Source organism: Corythoichthys intestinalis, chromosome 13 (assembly GCF_030265065.1).
Source record: "Corythoichthys intestinalis isolate RoL2023-P3 chromosome 13, ASM3026506v1, whole genome shotgun sequence".
NCBI lineage: Eukaryota > Metazoa > Chordata > Actinopteri > Syngnathiformes > Syngnathidae > Corythoichthys > Corythoichthys intestinalis.
The window spans coordinates 28,170,218-28,188,500 of NC_080407.1; the positions used below are offsets into that span (position 1 = coordinate 28,170,218).

The 18,283-nt window shown below is 38.2% G+C and overlaps 1 protein-coding gene across 2 annotated transcripts in view; it reads right to left on the reverse strand.

The window, feature by feature from the left end:
* The window catches only part of LOC130927903 (gastrula zinc finger protein XlCGF57.1-like), a 50,976-nt gene extending 40,903 nt beyond the window's left edge, over window positions 1–10,073 (reverse strand). For both annotated transcript variants that reach the window (XM_057854015.1, XM_057854016.1), the window contains exon 1: window positions 9,513–10,073. In XM_057854015.1, the coding sequence (XP_057709998.1) occupies window positions 9,513–9,636 (124 nt within the window). In that variant the 5' untranslated portion in view covers window positions 9,637–10,073. The remainder of the gene's footprint in view (window positions 1–9,512) is intronic.
* Window positions 10,074–18,283: the final 8,210 nt, after the last annotated feature.

An 18,283-nucleotide genomic window follows, 5' to 3' on the forward strand; every position in this document is an offset into this window, starting at 1 on the left:
TTCCACTCGGTCAGCTTTGACGGAGATAGGCCCCTATGAATCCCCCACCCCCGTTTCCCGTCAATATAGTATGAAGTCTATGCCATAAATCATCTGAAATAGTATTTCAAACACGAATTGTTCCTTTACATGCTTTATTTTGAAAAGTGCATCAGTTCTATTGAAAGCTTGCACCTGAGTACGTCGGAGCGGAGATGGAAAATCCACAGAAAGGCATTTGAAGTTAATGAATGTACTTTTGGCTTAAGCCTGTGAAAACAACCTTAATAATTACATTGAAGTAACATTTAAGTTCTTTATGGCGTGTCTTTGAACCGAATCGTCGCGTCCAAGCATACCATTTGTACTGACGTCACTCGTTGTAATTTTAGATGAGTATTTTGAAGTACAGTATTTTGGAAAGCATTGCACTATTTTTGCCTTGCACTTCAGTCTAAGGAAGCTATAATTAGCACTTATAGCTCTAGAGCATATAATTTCCTTTTTTTTTTTTTTTTTAAATTTATTGAATACATATTTTTATACTGGAGTGTAGAGGTGTGCGAAATTTCCGATTCTTAGATTATTTGCGATTCGGTCGTGGAAGATTCGAGAACGATTCACAAATATCCAAATTCCGATTATTATATGTCAACTAAAGCGGAAGTAAAACACAATCAGCGTGCCGCGCGGTCTTCCGGACACAATGAGGAACGGAGCGAGAGTAGCTAAACATCATGCTTGTCATTACCCGGCCCCTCGGGTAATGCCAATGCTCAACTCACGGCTCTAGCTCAACTCATGCCGCGAGATAAAAAAAACAACAACATACCTGACTGCTGCCGAAAGCTGCTACTAAGTACGTCCACAATACATTATGTTAAGGTAGATATCATATTTATATAGGAATAGATGCATAATAGACTCGGTGGCGATAGCAGCACATGTAGAGAAAGCTAGATGCGGGCGTGAGTAAACGGCCGCCATCTTAAAGCAGTAAACTTCCCTGCAAGGCTGTTGTAGCCCACCTTCCAGGCGAACCTAATTAACTTTTTATCTAAAATACTCCTAAATCGGTAAAATACTGACTTGAATCCATCTTTAAAATAGTTTTAAAACTTTCACATGTCGAAAGTAGACAAAAGGGAAATTATGGAATGACAGGAGCAATTTTAACAACATTAACAGTTGATTGACAATATTAAGTTAATGGAATGTAGTTTAAAGCTGCTGATACAGAATGGGGATTTGGGTATATTAATTATTGTTTTTAACTGTTAACTTGATACTGAAATAGTCGTTTATTGAAGCATGCGAGGCTTTTTTTTTTTTTTTTTTTTTTTTTTTTTTTTTTTACAGTTTTTGTAACTAATGTACAAAACATTAGCAGCTAAAAGCGTGGGGGGTATCATCAATAATCGATTTGTAATCAAATTGTAGCCTCTGAATTGTAATCGAATCATCAGGTGCCCAAAGATTCCCACCTCTACTGGAGTGCCACGTCCAATTTCATTGTTCACAATGTTCTGTTGTTGACAATGACAATTAAGACCTATTCTACTCTATTATTGTTGTAGGACTCTAGACCGCCACCTTCCGAGATATTTAATTAGCATCTGAGACTAATTAAATATTTCTGAAAGTGAGGCGCAAGCTCCCAAGTATTAGCTCTCACGTTCCGAGGAGTACAAATAACCAAAAGGTTATTTATGGCAAGCGTTACATTTTAATGTTAAGATATCGTTTTCAAAAACTGAATGAGGCAAGATCGCAGCTGGAGACGCAGATCAGGAAGGTGCACAGTCCATGGTAGGAGAAGTCTCAACTAAGCACAAACAGGGAATCTAGCTGGGACCCAGAATGGAGAGAAATGGCATAGTTCAAGTCGTGGCTGTACCACACAAATCAAGGTGAGTGTTAAGAATCGTGCACCTACCTTTGATAATCATGACTATATTTTACCTTAATTTGTACCTTGTACCTTAAATTAAATCTTAGGGGAACCCTGTTGTTGTAACGAAAAATTTCTGCACGCGTGTCATATCCCTGCTATGTTATATGACATAAGTTGTGTATATTGCAACTTCCTCTGAAATCCTCTGAAGAGAGAAGTTGGCGGCACGGGATGACCTGCTGTGGCCCGATGCTCACCTATCGAACTTGTACTGTGTGTAGGCATGTGCCGGTATGATATTTTGGCGGTACGATAACCGTGAGCAAAAATACCGCGGTTTCACGGTATTGCAATTATAGCTCCAAAAAAATTTGAGATGTATGGGTTAAAAAAAATTACTTTTTTCCATTGAACAGGATTTTTTTTTTTCAGACCATAGTTGCAAATTGGAACATGAATATATTGTTAAAATAAATAAATTATCAATAAAAAAATATTTTAAATAAAATTAAACTAAATATAACTTATAGACAGAGGTGCACATAATTTTTTTGCCCAGGTTCTCAGAGGAGGACCTGGAGATGTGACTTGGTCCTCATTGAGCTTGAGAGCCGACCCGCCTGATGCGATAAATTTATGACAAGCTTTACTTAGAGCCAATTAACTTTAATTAATTATATTAACAATTAATGCTTGATTAACATCAACTGGCACAACAAAATTGCCATTACTTTGAAGTGAAATGTAAAGAAATAAGAAGCACCAATTCAAAATAAAGGGCATTATGCGGCTCCCACATTAACTCCAAGCCTTTTTAAAAGTGGGATATCCTCCTCATAAGACCTCATTGAACGTGCATGTTCAGCTTTGTAAAATGCGAGCAAAAACACGTTTGTCAGTGCATGTCGCTGTTCATTACCTTTATTCCGCCACTTGTCCATAGGGCGAGTGGGGTCCTGTTTGACATCGATAGTTTGCTTAATTGCCACATGCTCTCTGTTTTTTTCGTGCTTTTCAAAGTTTGGATGGCTGAAATTCTTTGACCCTACATAAAATGCGCTGCTCTTATCGGCGACATTGGGATTCTCACGGCACATTTTGTACCGCATTTCCATGCGAGCATCATTTGCGTCTAGCCATGGTACCTCCTGTAGCCACTTTTCAGCAAAAGTCCTTTTTTTCGGTAGCTCCGGGGACGTCTCTGTCGTCTGTCTGTCTTTTGACGGGGGTGGGGGAACACGGAAGTAATTTAGTGATGGCCAAATGAAGCCTCATGAAGCAATGAAGCTTTGCAGCCAATTGGTTTGCACATGTAGCAAAGCTTCATGGTGCTTCATTTACCCTATGGCGCCATCAAGTGGTCTAGAAGCCCAAGATGTCAACATTGTTAAGAATTCAATGGCTATTTGCTTAAGACAAAGATATGAATGTGCTTGTGTTAGTAATTTAGTATGTGAACAAAATACAACAAGTGCTAAGGGTAATTTGTTATTCATTTTTATTTAGAAATAATAGCTTTCCCACAGTGGCTGGCTTTAAACAGTTTCTTTTTTTTTTGGGAAAATATTTCACCAGCTTTAGAAAATATTCTTTCACGAGGCACAGATGAAGCTGGGGTGCAGAGAAATGTGAGTGCCAGTTTATATAAATTTGGGTAGGTATTCTTTTGTGCCTCCCAGTACACTAATGGATTGTTCATTCTGTTGATGTTTGGTTCAGATAGGTACACACACGCACTCACATTTATATTAAAGTAGTTTTTCTCCCTTAACTTATTGAAAGCAATCAAATCAAAATGTTCCCATACAGGGGAGGATCGCTCTTTTCGCGCAGGTTCCATCGCAAGCAAAGGCTCGAAAAAAGATTGCACTGGTTGCACTGTTGCGCACAGATGTAACAAGTACAGGAGCCCGAAATCCACAAAATGTGAGATAACAGGCGATCGCCATTGCGTTTTGCAACCAATTTATACCGTAGTCTGTCCTGTTTTTGCAATGTGCGCCAAACGTTGGATCACTTCCGAAGCACTCACCGCCGGCGAGGCTTCCCACGTCATCATTTCCGGGTTTTGCCAAAATGAAGCGCGCCTCGCTACAAGCTTCGTGGAAACCCCCCTCCCATTACTCGACACAAGCTTCGGAACCTCGGCTCATTTCGTCCCATCACTAAAGTAATTACTCAATGTGGCCTGCCTCTTCAAAATTTTAAGAAGTTATTTTCTCGTGTCCGCCGCAAATACAGTGGTCAGCCATCGGTACGCAAAAGCTATGGAAGCCGTTGAGGGCCAGCGCATTTGTCTACGTCCAGTACGCATGCGCGCATGCGGACCACTTATGTGCACCCCTGCTTATAGACTATACTCACAGTCACAGCTCAAGTTGCTCAAGATTAGAGCAAGAACAAAATAATTTCTATAAAAAAGTAAAAACACTTCTGAATAAAAAAATTTAAAAATTTATACTGCATGACTTTTTTTTTTTTTTTGGAGGGTGGAAAAGCTTAAGTGAAGTTTCGCCATTTTCAGCTACTGTGTCAACTCTAGTCTACATGATGCCATGCCTTTGTGTTAAAAAGAAAATAAAGAATTAAGTTAGTTAAAAATGTATAAGTTAGTTAAAATGTCAATATTGTTGTGGAAAGGTTTCATCTAAAAAATAAAATAAAATAAAAAAAAACATTGGGAGTGAGACCTCTCCTTGATCCAGCGAACGTGGATTTGTGCTTAGGGCAAGATCATCTTTCGCAATTAGCGATCTTTGACGCTATCACTTTTTCCCCTTCATTCAAGCGAATCAAGCTTGTTTTCTCACTCTGAGGCTGTAACACTCAACGAAGTTGCTCTCCCAGGTAAGCCTAGGCTAACAATCATCTTTGTAAGCTTTTAGTTAGTTTGTATATTGAATTTGAAAGGAAAATGTGTGTTTTGTTTTTGGCGAACTTTTTCCATGGTGCTAATCTGTTAAAGCTACTCACATGGAAAAATCTAATTGTACAACATTTTAAATGTATTCATTTTGTATATTACAATTACCACGATTTGAGAGCTCAATAAATTGAAGAACAGTACGCCTTATGTTTGGAGTATTTGTTTTTGGTTTAGCTGGCTGGCTAGCCGATAGCGTCACTTTCACACACAGCAACAAACCGGAGGGGGTGAGCGCTGCTGCGCCAAGCCGCTTCTGGCTGCATTTTTGACACCAGAAAAATAGCTACGGTCTGACGGAAAATTTTAGTGGTTTTGAAACCGCGACGTTTTCACACCACGGTAAACTGTGAAACCGGTAACCGGCACATGCCTAACTGTGTGTCGATGACAATTAAAGCAATCTGATCTAGTTTAATCTGATCTACTCTGCTGGTGCTCACTCTAATGCTGAGAACAATATAGACATACCACAAAAAGAGAAAGTAAGAATTGTTTTGAAAACTGTTGGAAAAGTGAAGTCACAATGCTCCGAATCTGTTTACATCGGCCAGTGTTTTCCACTAGTTCATCCAATCAGCATTTGACCTCATTAATTGTGATTTGTTATTGTTATTTATGTGTTTTTCACGTTTTTGTGAATTAGTAATCATAAACAAAAATCAAATTGCAAGTTAAAAACAAAAAGTTCATCAAAATTTTGGGGGAGACAAGTCGACTAATAGCCTGCATAATAATCGGGAGAAAAATAATCGTTTGGGACAGCCCTAATGTAAACGGTCATACATTTATACACACGCATCATATGAAAGTGAGAGAATGAGTGTACAGTACGCAAGGGCGTAGGTTTACATAGGGACGGTAGGGACATAACACTAGCAACTTTTCAGGATGCTCAAATTGTCCCCACCAATTTTTAAGCAACCTTATTTGCATTATATAATGACTTAAGTCATAGAGTTAATTTAGATTGTCTTCCCATATGTTGTAAGGATACAATTGACCTCACCATTATTAAGTGAATTATTTTCATTACTTTCAGACTTACATTTACCTACTTTCACTTGCTGATTGTGCCAGTCCATTTTTCCCCTTCCCACGCACATTTGATTGGCTGATAATGAAATGAACCCATGCCACACAGACACACGCACACTCACACAGCTCTGACAAATTCATGTCTACAACATGCCGCCCTTCAAAGAAGAGGGATACAAGAAGTTTTTTTACAGTCAGCAGCAGCTACTGTAAGTAAAGTCAAAAGACGTCAATGTTGTGGAGGTGGAGGAAACACTATTAATTTTGCTGCTGAAAGTCTGACCTGCATAAGATTTAGTATCACATTATATTGTGTGAACTTGTTAACCTGCAAAACTACTGCGGTCAGGCCAGCCTCCACAAGGAACAATGAAGTCAAGCTAGCCGTCACTCATTCAGATCATTGTTTGCATTATGTACATTATGGTAATGCAACACGGTTCCTTCAGAGTGCTAGTCTCTATTAAAAAACGGGGAGCTACCCAAGAATGGATCCACTTCAGGGGGACACTAACATGAACATGAAATGACATGAAAAAAGAAATCTGTGTAAAAAAATCATCACACATCAGAATACTTTGGTTTGAGTCTTGGGGCATTCTAGTATGCTAGATCGGTCCTTGGATAGCTTAATTTTTTTCCCAAATCACTTGAATATTAAAATACTTTAGTTTGAGGCTAGGAGTGCCCCAGTGTACAGTGGACCCATTTTTTTTCAAAACTCCCATTTGTTTTCTTTTTAAATAAAGGGACTTGCACTTCAAAATGTTTCTTTAGTAGTTTTGGAAAACAAAGCTTTGAATCAAACGTTGTAACACCTGAACCTATACACATGAAAGTTTAAGTCAATAGAGATTAATTTTGCATTGATCATTTAGCCTATCAATTAGTTAGGTTCATATTCCTGAGAATTGTAGAATTTTGGTCTTATTAATGTGCCGTCCCCAGCAAAAAGTGTACATGCAGGTTATGCTGTTATATCGTCCCTACCAATGTTGAGACCAAACCAACGCCCTTGACAGTATGTATTATTTATATTATATATCATACATTATTTTTATGTACACAATTTATATTATTAATATTTTATAGTTTCAGACTATTCTTTCATGTTCTAATGATAACACATACATTTATAGGGCTTTATTTACACCTATTGATATATATACACCCCAAAAAATGTTTGAAAAATGAGGGGAGTGAGTCGGTGACCCTACTTCGCGGTTTTTCACCATAAACAGCAATAAGTGATGTATAGGGAATGGGACGTACTACGTCACTGTTTGGACGCGCCCCCATGCTGGCAATATGATTTACTTCCGGTTCGGCAGAGTCAATGCGGATTGTAACGTGTGGTAGTGCTAAGCTAACTCCTTCGGTGTTTTAGAAAGAAAATATGGGCGTTTATTGTTGCGTTACTGGGTGCAGCAGCGTCTCCCACAGACAAAAAGGGGTTAGGAAAAATGGACTCACTTTTCACCGTTTTCCTGCATGGAGGACCAAATATCAGATCACGAAGGTACTACGGATGGCAGGATTGCAGCGGTTCGTCGGAAAAGCATTTCTTATGATCATATTTCTGCTGGAATGAGAGTATTCCCCTCATCTCTACTCTTGTAAGTTGAACGATTTATCCGTTTTGGTTTCAATACGTTTTTTTTGTTTGTTTTTTTACTGTTGTGTAAATCTGCCTCGGTAGCAATGCTAACCTACTCCTCCTCCTCACCTACCTGTTGTGTTACTAGGAAAACCTGCATATGAAATGCTGACAACACATCCCGATTGGTCACCATATCTCTTCTTGGGTTATTCTGAGGTCAAGCGCACCACATCGGAGCGTTATGAGAGGTTGGAAAGGCGAAGAGTGCACGCTGAAACTTCAGTTTGCTCTGCTCTTACAAACACGATCCCAAGTGTTGTTGTGAAAAGTCAATAAAATATGAATACCAAAACATGACTTGAACAACTTCTTGACAAACTGTAACTGCTTGTTGTTTACTTCAGGTCTTCATAATAAACAGGTGTAATAATTACAAAGTCAGGTGACTTAATTTTGTTATTCTATTTGGAATATGCATTGACAATGTGTGGACAGTGTTGTAGACAAGAACTGGGACTGATAAGTTGCAATAGATTTATTTCAAGTAATGCAACTTCTCCAATACAGTATTTGAGCTGACAGTTTAAAATCTTTAAATTAGTGCAAACAAGGCCCACCCTCTGACGGGGTCAGCAAATATTATATAATTATAAGTAATTTATACAAGTTTAACATAAATGTGTCTTTGTCAAAGCAGTTTAAAAACTATTTACTGGCCTTGGGTAAATTGCCAGACAGAATAAATATGTGGTTTAAAGTTCTTGCATTTCCATTTTAAGTATTGCAAGTACTAGTCTCCAACACAGTATTTGAACTGACAGTTTAAAATCCTTTTAGTACAAAATGGCCCACACTCTGGCAGGGGGCAGCAAATATTATAATACATAATACATTATAATAAGCTATATACTATATAAATACAAGATCACAACAAAACCTGTATTTTTCAAAGCAGTTAAAAAACATCCAGTGGCCTTAGGTAAATAAACGTGTATAAATATGTACTTTACAGTTCTTGCATTTCTATTTTAGGTATTGCAACTTTTCCAACACTATTTGAATTGACAGTCTAAAGTCTACATTAGTGCAAATAAGAATATTATAAATTAAAAATAATAGAATATATAAATTCAACATTACAATGAAACGTGTCTTTGTCAAAGTGATTTAAAAAAAACGTCACTGGCCATAGTTAAATAGCCAGGCAGAATAAATATGTGCATTACAGTTCTTGCATTTTCACAAGTTAAAAGCCCGCAGTTCATCGACGAGAAGGGCAGACCCAGATGGCGTCTGCAGCAGGGGCTTGTTTGAGTCCGACACAGGACAAATGGAACCACTCCATTGAACAAATTTTCTTTGTCAAATGATCCAAGAAGAGAGATGGTGACCAATCGGGATGTGTTGTCAGCAGGTTTACCTAGGAACACAACAGGTAGGTGAGTCGTAGTAGGCGAGCATTGCTACCGAGGCAGATTTACACAACGGTGTAAAAAAAGAAAAACGTATTGAAACCAAAAGTGGATAAATCGTTCAACTTACAAGAGTAGAGATGACAGGAACACACTCTCATTCCAGCAGAAATATGATCATAAGAAATGCTTTTCCGACGAACCGCTGCAATCCAGCCATCCGTCGTACCTTCGTGATCTGATATTTGGTCCTCCATGCAGGAAAACGGTGAAAAGTGAGTCCATTTTTCCTAACCCCTTTTTGTCTGTGGGAGACGCTGCTGCACCCGGTAACGCAACAATAAACGCCCATATTTTCTTTCTAAAACACCGAAGGAGTTAGCTTAGCACTACCACACGTTACAATCCGCATTGACTCTGCCGAACCGGAAGTAAATCATATTGCCAGCATGGAGGCGCGTCCAAACAGTGACGTAGTACGTCCCATTCCCTATTGGGAAAGGGAGGGGGATAATAAAAGTGCGAGTTAACTACCGTTTAACTATGAAAAATGGGATTTAAAAATTCGAATCCCTTGATAGCCCTACTTTTAACATTAAACATGGATTCTCATCACCGGGATCTGTCTCTCATATACAGTATACGTATTATCGAACGTGAACTAACCTTCTAGATTGTGAAGAACAACCTCTGCGTCCATTGTTTTGCACAAAGTCCAGTGTTGGTGATGTGGGGGCTCCTCTTTTACTCCACATAGTTCCTCCTCACCCGCTGTCGTTCTCCCGGACATTTTTTTGAACGCTTGACGACGTGCCTTGCAGCTCTGTTAGCGGTTGGTCGGCTAGGCTAGGCTAAGCTAGGCTAAAGTCGGTAGCAAAATTTCAACGAGTGCTAAGACTCGAAAACTGATGTTTGAGTCCGTAATGTGGCTAATGCTGGACACGTCGTCGAGGCTTCGGTTTAGTTAAGTGACTGAAATCGAGGAAAAACAAGCCACAAACAAAGAAAAATATGTTCCACCTTAGCCACTCTTTATCTTTTGCTTTTCTGACCAGGATTGCATGATGGGAAAGACAGTCTCCAGTCCAATCACATAGTAAAACACGCCTAGTTGAAGAATAAAAACCAAAAACAGACCAAATTACAACTTCTTTTTCAAGATAAAAATGTTTCTCTTATACAACTCAATCTATATTTTGAAATGATTAAGAAAAAGCAGCAATGGGATCGGTCTTTGTCAGGTGACGTAACGCTGTCAAAAGCCGCAGTGCATTGTGGGTCGAATCGCCATTTTGAGTGCACACTTATTGTAAACAACTGAGCAGTGAGAATCGTCTTTGCTTTCATCATTGTCTTTGATAAATGGGACACTCGTGTTGTTTGAAAGGCTGCCATACTAAATCACACGACAAAAATGGCAGCAAAGTTGACCACGACGTAAGATTTTTTTGTTTTCCCTCTTGGAAAAGAGGTCATAGACAGCAGGTTGAGGAACTACCGAAGCGGCGTCGGATGGCCTGGGTCGCAGCGATGAAACGAGTTTTTACACCATATCTCCCTTCCTGCGTGATTGCTCTCGGCATTTTCATACAGGCAAGTCAGTTTTTTTCAAAGTATTGATACTGAATATGCTGTTTTTTTGCTTTCTAAAGTCGCTATTTTCTCATTGGCTAACCTTAGCTAGCTAGCTAGCTAGCCTCACTTGTAAACTACAGGCAAAGAGGGAGGGCAGTTGAAATGGGTTAATCTGTACGTGATTAATCAGTGTTTAATTTATTCAGTCATCGTTTATAAAAACATTATAGAGTGAATGATTTGAAAGATAAAGGTAAGCAGCAAAAATGCACAGAAATATTTATCAATGCGTGAGATTTCCTTTTGTGATCTGAGAGATCTCATAGGATGGTAGCATGCCTGATTAAGTGTTTACGATTGTGAAATGCCATGGAAATATCCAATCTTACCTAGCTTTCTAAATAAAACCTGTGATTGCAGGTGAACCAGCTTATGAAATGTTGGAGACTGACCCAGACTGGGCACCATCCCTACATCTGGGACACACATCTGTTACACCGACAAACACTGCACGCTCTGCAAGACGAAGCAAGCGTGAGCAGCTACAGAAAAAGACATTGCAAACACCAGAGATGGGGGTCCAGCAGGATGCAAACATTGAAGAGCTGCAGACCAAGGAGGGACCATCTGAACCTGGTGAAATAAACAGTCGCCAACAGAATGAGGAGGGGACACCTGACGCTGGAAAAGAAGGTGATCAGCTAATCACAGAGGATGAGACTCACAACACCAATCAGGATGTGATTATTGACTGTTTTGAAATTTTCACAGAAAACCCATCAAATCTGAAAGCATGTGCCCAAATGTTTTCCAGCTACAAACACCACCACACTATGAAGTATTTAATATGTATTACACCCAAGGGAGCCATTTGTTTCTTATCAAAAGGCTGGGGAGGGCGTACAAGTGACAAACATATAACCCTGAACAGTGATTTTTTTTTTTTGATAATTTGTTACCTGGGGACATTGTCTTGGCTGACAGAGGTTTTGACGTACAAGAATGTGTGAGCATGTATTGTTCAGATGTCAAACTCCCAGCATTTACAAAAGGCCGCTGTCAGCACATTTGAGAATCCATGTTGAAAGGGTCATCGGAAATGTTTGTCAGAAGAATAAGATCTTAACAGGAACCATACCCATAAACATGATTCTTCCATGTGAAGGTGAAGAAGCCACAATGTTGGATAAGGTTGTCACTTTCTGCTGTGCCCTGATAAGCCATTGCCCAACAGTATTATAGTACAATTTTCTTTTCATAGTGTTTGTACAAGAAGTTTTTTTTATATGTTTGTAGATTACTTAAACCTGTTTAATAAAGTATGTCAGTGACAATTTTGAAGTTTTGACTCCTTGCCTCCCTTAGGTACTTAAAACACTAGTGTTGGTTTTGATAATGAAAAGTTTTTTGTTTTGTTTTTACTAATTACATTCAAACAATTTTTTGGAGATAAACACTGAATAGGAAATACGATGTTTGCTAACAAAACGAGATGTTTGACAGGTTTACTTTTTGGGGATTTATAATTTTTACTAAAATTCTCAATCAAAACACAGCAGCAGCACAATGGTAAACAGAAAATAGCAACACAAGGAAATATAAAACGTGCATATGAAGTAAAATAACACTAGTTGTAGAATAACATGTTCAAGTAAATTTGTCCCTCTTCACATGATAAGTCCTGCATTGAGAGAATTGCACCTTTGCATGGCAATGTCAACACTGAAACAATATATTGTGCAATATACATGAATTTGCATGTCATTATGACAGTTCCTTCACCTGTTTTAGTCATGTGATGTTTAAGATGATATTCAAAGTACAATTCAAGTTCAAGGATGTTCAAGTAAGAGCTGTATCATGTTTCTGAGAGGAGCAACGAGTGACGACTGTGTTGTCGCAGTCCTGCGGTCGAAATGCGAAGATCCTGCACCGAGCCATTCGTTAAATGTCCGTGAGCTTCGAGAGATTTATATTTTTTAAAATGTAAGCGCTGATACCGTAAACGAGGGACTTTTTTATATCCAGCGATGAAGTTGGAGGCAGTAATGTGGCGTCGGAGCTACTCATGTTCTGGTTTGTTTACATCCTTGGTACACTCAAAATGGCGCATGGGGGCGTGTCCGCTAGTTTGGGCACGTGACTGACAAAGACCGATTGTAGCGTTATCATTTCTCCTATAAGGATCATGGGAGGTGTAGTTCTTGTGAGGAATCATTCAGTGCGTTCAGCAACGCCCTCAGGCGGTCAGCAGGAATGAAGGAGAACGATTGCATTTCAGTATTTTCATTTTAAGAAATACAATAATTAACATATGTCGGTCTAGTTGTGCATTAGCAAACATTTAAATGACATTTTTTAAAATACAAATCACTATAGAAGTACAATGTTGGCAATATTGTTCAGAGCCAATTCAAAGTGAATTGTGTGAACATTTTTTCGAAAGATTGGTGTCAAAAGCTGAAGCGAATCTACCTGACAATGCATTGAAATATATAAATAAATAAACATAAAATAGAGTTTACAGGGAAAAAATGAGGTCTTCAAATAAAAGGACACGGTCCCCACAGTCAAACATGGCGGAGGTTCCCTGATGTTTTGGGGTTGCTTTGCTGCCTCTAGCACTGGACAGCTTGACCGTGTGCACTGTGCATGGCATTATGAAGTCTGAAGACTACCAACAAATTTTGCAGCATAATGTAGGGCCCAGTGTAAAAAAGCTGGGTCTCACTCAGAGGTCATGGGTCTTCCAGCAGGACAATTACCCAAAACATACTTCAAAAAGCACCAGAAAATGATTTGAGAAAAAGCACCGGAGACTTCTAAAGTGGCCAGCAATGAGTCCAGACCTGAATCCCATAGAACACCTGAGGAGAGGTCTGAAAATGGCAGTTTGGAGAAGGCACCCTTCAAATCTCAGATACCTGGAGCAGGTTGCCAAAGAAGAATGGTCAAAAATTCCAGCAGAGAATTTTAAGAATCTCATTGATGGATACCGGAAGTGGTTGTTCGCAGTTATTTTGTCTAAAGGTTGTGCTACCAAGTATTAGGCTCAGTGGGCCAATACATTTGTCCGGCCCTTTTTGGAGTTTTGTGTAAATGATGATGATTTAAAAAAAAAAAAAAAAAAAAATCTCTTTTGTGTTTTTCTAATTCTCTTTTGTGTTTTTTCATTGCAAGCAAAATAAATGGAGATATTACTAAGCAAAGCATTTATAATTGCAATCATTTTCTGGGAGAAATTGAGCATTAGCTGACAGAATTGCAGGGGTGCCAATACTTTTGGCCAGCACTGTAACAGTTTCTTAGTCGAATAATTTTCTCCATCTAGTTTTGAGTGTTAAAGACTAGTTAACAGATCAATGAGTCAGATTATTCTATTTACTTTAAGTAAATATTATCATTTGTTCTTATCAGCCCCATACATCTAAAAGTTGGCAATTTTTCACCAATATCAAGAAAAAAAAATGCTTTCAAATAATGTTCTGAACAATCTCTGTTCTTGAATTAAAAACATTTCAGATTTTTTTTAGATTAAGTGTACTAACTTTTTGCTTAAAATAAGTGTGTTAAGATTATTTTCAGATGGCTATTTCTCTGATTTCAAGAAATCTAAGTGAATAAAATGTACTTGAAGTAGTGGGAGATAATCTAACTTATTTCTGGTAGAGTCACACTGAAAACAAGGGAATTTAACTAGTTTTAAAGAGGCATGTTTTTTCAGTGCATATATATTGGTTCAGGTGATACACCGTTTGATTTAAACCTTTGTTTTCAAAAACTACTAAAGAAACATTTTGGAAACTTGCAGAATAAATGTCTGGATTTTATGAACAAATTTAAATTGCAATATTTCAACATAAATTATTTTAACATACACAGGAAATGCAAACCATGTTAATCATCTCTTAACTATCCAGGAATGCAAAAAATTAACATTTGTCTTAAGACCACTCAAAATGGTCTGTCTATATAAATTGAATATAACAAAAAACTTCTTAGTCGGGAGTTGTACTTCTACGTTGATTTGTATCGACAAACATGTAGTTTAGATGTTAAATGATGAATAAATAGTCATTTTGCGTCAAATATATAATTATTGTGTTTCTTGAAATGAAAATACCTGTAATAAAATCATTTGACTTCATCCCTGCTGACCGCAGTTGAATAATTCCTGTGAAGAACTACACCTCCCATGATCCTTATTCACCGTTCCCATGATAAAATTTGCCACTTCCGGTCCGCCATGTTTGTTGGAAGAACGATCGCTACTACGGGCATTACAACTGCAACGAAACTTAGGACTTATAAATGACTTACTTCAGGAGTGGCAACGTCTTATAGAGATAGTTTGGGAGCAAATGAACACCATCGGTATGACGCTAAGATAGGATTGATTGCAGGAAAGGATCCATATACCCTTCAAAAAGAGGGCTTTACCAAAGACCCGACATTCTTGCCGGCCGTCACATATTTTGATATCGTAAATGACCTCATCAATGCAAAAAGTGACCTAAACACAAACGCGTTTAGGCTCAAGGCGTCCTCCTCTTAACCCTTGTGTGCTGATTTATTTTTGCGACACATAGAAAAAATGTCCCAGTTTGGGACGTTGCTTTGAAGTGTAATATCAAAGTCATTTCTGAATATTATTTTGCTTGCGACCACTCAAAATGTTCAGTGGCATCAGACCTATCCATACATATATAGTTCTTATTTATTTATTGTTGATGCTCTCTATTATGGAGGACCAGGAGTGCAAAAATCCAATAAATAAATAAATACACAATTAAATAAATAATTAAAAATGTCATTAAAATGCTTATATTTCAATATCTATTTATTTATTTCAATATTTATTTCAATTTTTATTTATTTATTTCAATTTATATTTATTTCAATTTATTTTTATTTATTTCAATTTTTATTTATTTATTTCCATTTATATTTATTTATTTCCATTTTTATTTATTTATTTATTTGCATTTATATTTATTTCATTTTTATATTTATTTATTTAAATTTTTATTTATTTCAATTTATATTTATTTATTTCAATTTTTATTTCGATTTTTACTTATTTATTTCGATTTTTATTCATTTATTTCAACTTTTATTTATTTCAATTTTTATTTATTTATTTCATCATTTATTTATTTATTTCAACTTTTATGTATTTCACTTTTTATTTATTTCATTCTTGCACTCTTGTTCCTCTGGAGGTGCAACCATGAAATAATTTTATCTGTCACGTTTGCTCGTCAAAGTTTCTAACGTCTGATTGGTTGCTCAGCAAAGCAACTAGTCGATATCAGATAATAGATTGACGCCTGAGGCATTGGCTAATTTTTATGTACACCCGATACATAAGGTGGCAGTGTAGATCCGTATAATCTGAAAAATAATTGCTCCCTCAAAATCACAAAGACGACGAAGATTAGTAGCGTGGTCAGTGTAGCGGTAGTAGGCTTTGACGCATTTCGCGTGTTGTCCAAGCAAAACATACATATGTCCAAAATGTGCCCAGAGCTGCTCAGAGAAGCAGCAAATTTAATCGAGGACACTCTGAGGAGAACTCCACCAGCAGCCCATGGTGGAGTCCAGTCTGTGGCTTCTACATCGCGCGGGCCAGCGCCTTTAAACGGGCTGATGTCTGCATACGGGAAACTCTAGTATAACTCAGAAGTGGAACGGTCCTTGGATATTTACCAGATTTTTTTTTTTTTTATTAAGTTTTGAAATAAAGCTAAATGACAGAAATAACTAGCAGTTTTCTAAGTAGTTTTACTCTGAACTCCAACATCATTTTTACATGATAATGATTTAGTTTGGGTCTAGGGGTGCTCCAGTGTCTCTCTAAAGTAGACCCGTTGTCGAATAGGTCACCGTTTTTTCCCCCATATATTTAATAAAGGGACTTGCGCTCTGAAGCCACCTCATTGCATTCTGAAGCCAGCGCATTGCATTACCGTAATGCACATAATGCAAACAATAATCCAAATGAGGGGCGGCTGGTTTGACTTCGTTTTTACGAGTGCAGACTGGCTTGACCACAGTTTTAAACTATCGAAAACTCTTCGATCAACATCTTGATCTGACAGAGCCGAGATTATGCCAATAACGTTAATTAATTGCTCTGTTTTGTAGGACACGTACTCAGGGTCCAAATGTCCTGCTTCAATTTGTTCTGAGAAATCTAACATGTCCCAAGAGAGCTCGTGCAAAATCTCAGATAATGCCGCCATGTTGGGAAGAAATAGGACGAAGCAATCTCTTATTACTCGATCAACTCAAACCCCGCCTAGTTCACGCCCGCCCACCGAGTTTGATGAGCCAATGACAGATAAAATTATTTCATGCGGCCACACGGGGAACAAGAGTGCAAGAATGAAATAAATAAAAAGTGAAATAAATAAATGTTGAAATAAATAAATAAATGGTGAAATAAATAAATAAAAATTGAAATAAATAAATGAAAATTGAAATACATTTTGAAATAAATATAAAATGAAATCAATAAAAATTGAAATAAATAAATAAAAGTTGAAATAAAAGAATAAACATTGAAATAAATAAATAAAAATCGAAATAAATTTTGAAATAAATATAAATTGAAATAAATAAATGAAAATTGAAATAAATATGAATTGAAGTAAATATAAATTGAAATAATTAAAAATTGAAATAAATATAAATTGAAATAAATAAATAAAAATGGAAATACTTATTACTGCTAATGTAATGACAAACAAGATGGCGCCCCTGTGTTTGGCTGGCCGTCTCACGCTGCTCGATTTATTGTTATTTACCCTGTATTTGCTATTCGTCATACGGACAGTGTCACCGCTTCATGTGTACGATCGCCTGACGCTTTTTAATATCCGTGACACGTTGGAAAAGTTGCCGTTCGATGGCTACAGTCACTCAAAGTCACCGCCGCCTTTTCTGGCGTTTTTACCACCACATTTACGGCGCCTTCCTTGTTGGTTGTCACGTACCTACCGCCGCCGGTGGCGTGGAAAGCGGGGAGGAATTGCTGTCAAATTGAAAGCCTACCTGGCGTCCTATCGCTGCGATCGCTATCATCTACCGGCTAGACCCCCGACTGTCTTCAAGGGATATGACCTACGGAGTTCCTTGGAGTTCCGTTATCGGTGGCTTCAGCCGACTCAACGGGACTTCGGGACACTACTTCCGCGTTGTCGGCCGGTGAGGCTCACTCTGCGGGGCTCTGTGCCGGGGAACCTTCGCCCGCTCCGCGGCCCCACCCCCCCGGCTGAGCGATCCCTGGTTCACTCAGCGCTGATTAACACAAGGTCCCTTACGAATAAGACGTTTATCTTGAATGACTTTTTTTCGGCACACCATTTGGATTTCCTTTTTCTAACGGAGACCTGGTTGAAACCAGGTGAATACAGCGCCTTTTCGGAGCTCCTCCCATCCGGCTGCTGTTTCTTCAACACCCCGCGAGCGACTGGCCGTGGTGGCGGCCTGGCTGTTGTATTCAAGGACAATTTTAGATGCAGGCCAATAACTGCTCATAATTATTCAAGTTTTGAACTGCAGTTATTCTCTATCGGGCTTTCTCCCCCATTGCTTTGTGCCACAATATATCGCCCCCCTGGTTCTAACAAGGATTTTATCCCGGAGTTTTCTGAGTTTTTATCAGATTTTATTCCAAACTTTGGCAGGGTTTTAATTTGCTGGGATTTTAATATCCATGTCTGCTGCTCAGCTAATCAGCTGGCAAATGAGTTTAAAGGACTTCTGGACTCATTTGGCCTCACCCAGTCTGTGAGTGCCCCAACTCATGAGCAAGGTCACACCCTGGATTTGGTAATTTCACTTGGGCTTTCAGTCTC